Source organism: Pinus tabuliformis, chromosome Q (genome assembly GCF_031772625.1).
Source record: "Pinus tabuliformis cultivar Carrire ecotype Pingquan chromosome Q, CPIR1, whole genome shotgun sequence".
NCBI classification, from domain to species: Eukaryota; Viridiplantae; Streptophyta; class Pinopsida; order Pinales; family Pinaceae; genus Pinus; species Pinus tabuliformis.
Genome location: NC_142296.1, coordinates 1,136,994,397 through 1,136,997,660, shown reverse-complemented (window position 1 = coordinate 1,136,997,660; position 3,264 = coordinate 1,136,994,397). Strand labels below are relative to the sequence as shown.

General features: G+C 29.8%; 1 protein-coding gene across 1 annotated transcript; it reads right to left on the bottom strand.

The window, feature by feature from the left end:
* Positions 1-330: 330 nt before the first annotated feature.
* On the bottom strand, positions 331-2,655 carry LOC149223556 (peroxygenase-like). The gene is made up of 5 exons (XM_089383340.1): positions 2,459-2,655; positions 1,930-2,079; positions 1,171-1,256; positions 852-1,072; positions 331-667 (listed from the first exon to the last, which is right to left on the bottom strand). The coding sequence occupies exons 1-5, from the start codon at positions 2,565-2,567 to the stop codon at positions 520-522; spliced, it is 714 nt and encodes a 237-aa protein (XP_089239466.1). The 5' UTR covers positions 2,568-2,655; the 3' UTR covers positions 331-519.
* Positions 2,656-3,264: the final 609 nt, after the last annotated feature.

Here is a 3,264-nt window from a genome sequence, read left to right as displayed (position 1 = left end):
AAATGAGAACAGTGCAATCAAAAATGTTAATAGAGATGGACATTTATATCTAGTCATATTGAAAAAATGTTAATTTAATCTTGATTTTATTAGTAAGAGTTTAAAGCTTACCAAAATAATAAGTAATCCATAATATTTAGTTATACAATAAAACCAAAACTACAGAACGAAACTTCCATCCCCGTCATCAATAATATGTTTTTTAAAATTAATTAATATATTAAAAAAAAAATGAAAACTAAATAAATGATACTTAAAATATATATCAATAATAAGATTTAAAAAAAATGTTCCTGAATATGTCATTGCCGACTTCAAGTTTGCACAAATTAGACCAAGCAGGTGTAACACATTACATTTCGCAATTTCGTCACGGGGCATCATGTCTTTATTTCCTTATTCATAAATGAAATTACTTTTAAATATCTGATGACGATGACGATATCCTATTACCAGAACTGGGCAACATGACCTTATTTCTTGGTCTAGAGATGACCACACTATTTTATTAGTAGACATTTAGCGTCTTTTGCGAGATGAATTCTGTTTTGCCAATATTTCCCACAAGCTCCCATCAAACATTCTTCTCATCGTTTCTTTCTCAAGAAAACCTTCCCTGTTCTTGCCGATAAGGTACAGGAACGTCCATTCCAGTTCAGCTGCGGCCCTGGGCGATCCAGAAATGTTATATATTATAATTAAATTAGTTCACTTATTGATTGTAGATTTAAAAAATATTTCAAAATTTGATAAATTAGAAATTTGATATCATTAAATTTTTTATATATTCTTGAAATCTACAATCAAGATTCAATATTCATAAAAAAAAAAAAAAATATAATTGCCATTACCATCCAAGAAAGTCATTTGAATTCCTATTGGCCTTGAGCATGCACTGTATGTCCATGAAATTGAGTTTGTTGGGGTGTTTTGTAGCGTATTTGCTGAAGATGGCATCAAACTTTTCAGGAGCGAACCTCCCTTCAGTATCGTAGGTCTCTGAGTCGCTTCCATGCTTTGCCTTGTGGATGTTGTCAATGTATATAGGGAGTTTCAGAGATGGTATCCATCCCTGCTCACCAACATCACATAAAAAGTAGATGAGGAAGTATCATAATTCAAATATATTGGAGCTTTATTGGTAAACATTACAATGAACAATATACTTACAGGAAGAGTATAGTAGGTGAAGGCTACATGGATAACCACTGCTGCCACCAAGCTGAGTATGACGTTAAACCCTATGGCACGAAAACCTTTGCAGGTTCAACCATGTCAGCGTTAGAAGAATTGGGTAAAACAAAATTAGGAAATTATTTTAATGTTTACAATGGAATAAAATAGGTTGGTGATTGGATGCTGAATTTATTTTTTTTAGTAAAGTTTAAGAATATTTTAGAATTTAACAGATAATAGCGAAATCAAACAATTGACTTCGCTGAAGTAACGAAAACGAATTTGCAATAAATTAAGTTAAAATAATATAAGAATTGTTAAAACAGATTAAAATGAGATCTTCATTTGTCCTTTGAAACGCTCAGCTAAATATCTCAAATTTTCTAATACAAATTGTAAATTTTCTCAATATTTTAGAATTTAATAAACAAAAATTTTCTTCTTTAAAATTTCAAACATTTTAAAATTTATAATCAAATTAACAAAAAGTTATAATAATTTATATAAATTTTATCTTTCTCAATCATAATGTCAAATTTTACATAAAATAAAATTAAAATAAAAACTTATAGTGAAAATATAAACTGTCCCAATATTAACTAATCTCAATTAAAAAAAACCAAACCTTAAACTAAAATTACCGGAAACTTAAAACTTTTAAAATGTTATCGAAGAATTGTTATAGTTGAAATTAGGGTATAAATTTAAGAGAAGATTGATTAATGAAAATGAGATATAATATGAGCAACCAACCGTTGTAAGTATCGGAGGGATAAATAATTCCGTCCATGTCTTTATCGAAGAATGCACAATGTTGTTGGAGAACGCTCATCTCCTTATTATCGTAATCCGTAGACCCATTTATATGCTCCGGATCTACTGCTTCCAGGGCTCTTGCTAAATCTGCAAAGTGAACCCACACCACAGCTAATACATGTTAATCATACTCAAACAATAGTAAAGTTATATATATTAAGTTTGCATAAAATATTATGTTAATAACATTCCAACAATAGTGTGGTTGCATAAAAAATCCAAGGATGGTGAAGTATAAAATGTAATTAATAATAATATGTAATTAATAATAATGATATCTAATTAATAGATAAGACTATTTTTAACTAGTAACTTAATTGTCCATCTTTAAATTTACAAATTATAGATTCAAATTTTGTCCATTTGAATTTCTGAAATCTGCGATCAAAATTCACTTGAATTTACAATCTAATCAAACTAAGCCAAAAGAGATAACTCTAACTAACTGGGTAATTATGTTACATACAAGGCACTGGCATTTGTTCCTGCAGCTGGGTGTTCAATCTCCTTTGTGCAGTGACAGGCGCCCGTGCAGCCACTGTTTGCAGGGAGGCTTCCGAAGGTTTCTCCTCCATATTTCACTTCGCTACCAGGCTTTCTCTCCTATCCTATAAAAAGAAAAAGGCAAATGCTTATAACTGGCCTACTCAAATACACTTTACACGAACAGCTTAAACCATTCGAGACTAACTAGATTTGCACAGAGGCTCTATATAATGGGGACGAAACGGGACGAGTGGGGTTACCCTTTTTGATGAACCACGAACAACCAACTAAAATAATTATGAAATAATTATGAGGTGACTAGTTTCTCCGTAGTCGATAATACTACTACCTTGCCTTCTACGTAACCATGTCTGCCGGTAGTATTCCGTCCTTTTTAAGTCATCTTTGCCTTGTAAGTAATATTGTAGTCCTTGTTAGTGTTAATGATGGAAAATTTTAAATAATTTTAGTGTTTAGTTTTAGGTATATATTGTTTTTCTAATTTTATAAAATAAGTATAATAATTAGGAATAAGAGTTTGTTTTCTTCAGAGGTAAGAAAATAAGTTAATGTTTCAAAATGTAAAAGTATCTGGTAACAATGAAAGCCTGCCTTAACTTATTATAGGTTTTCTCACGCTAAAAAAAACATATAGTTTTTAAAAAATTACATATTATAATTGAAATAAAATGTTATATTTATATATAGATTTATAAATATAATTGAAATGATATATAATTGCAATTTTATTAAAAAATAGAGTGAAAACATGCACCCCTTTATGGA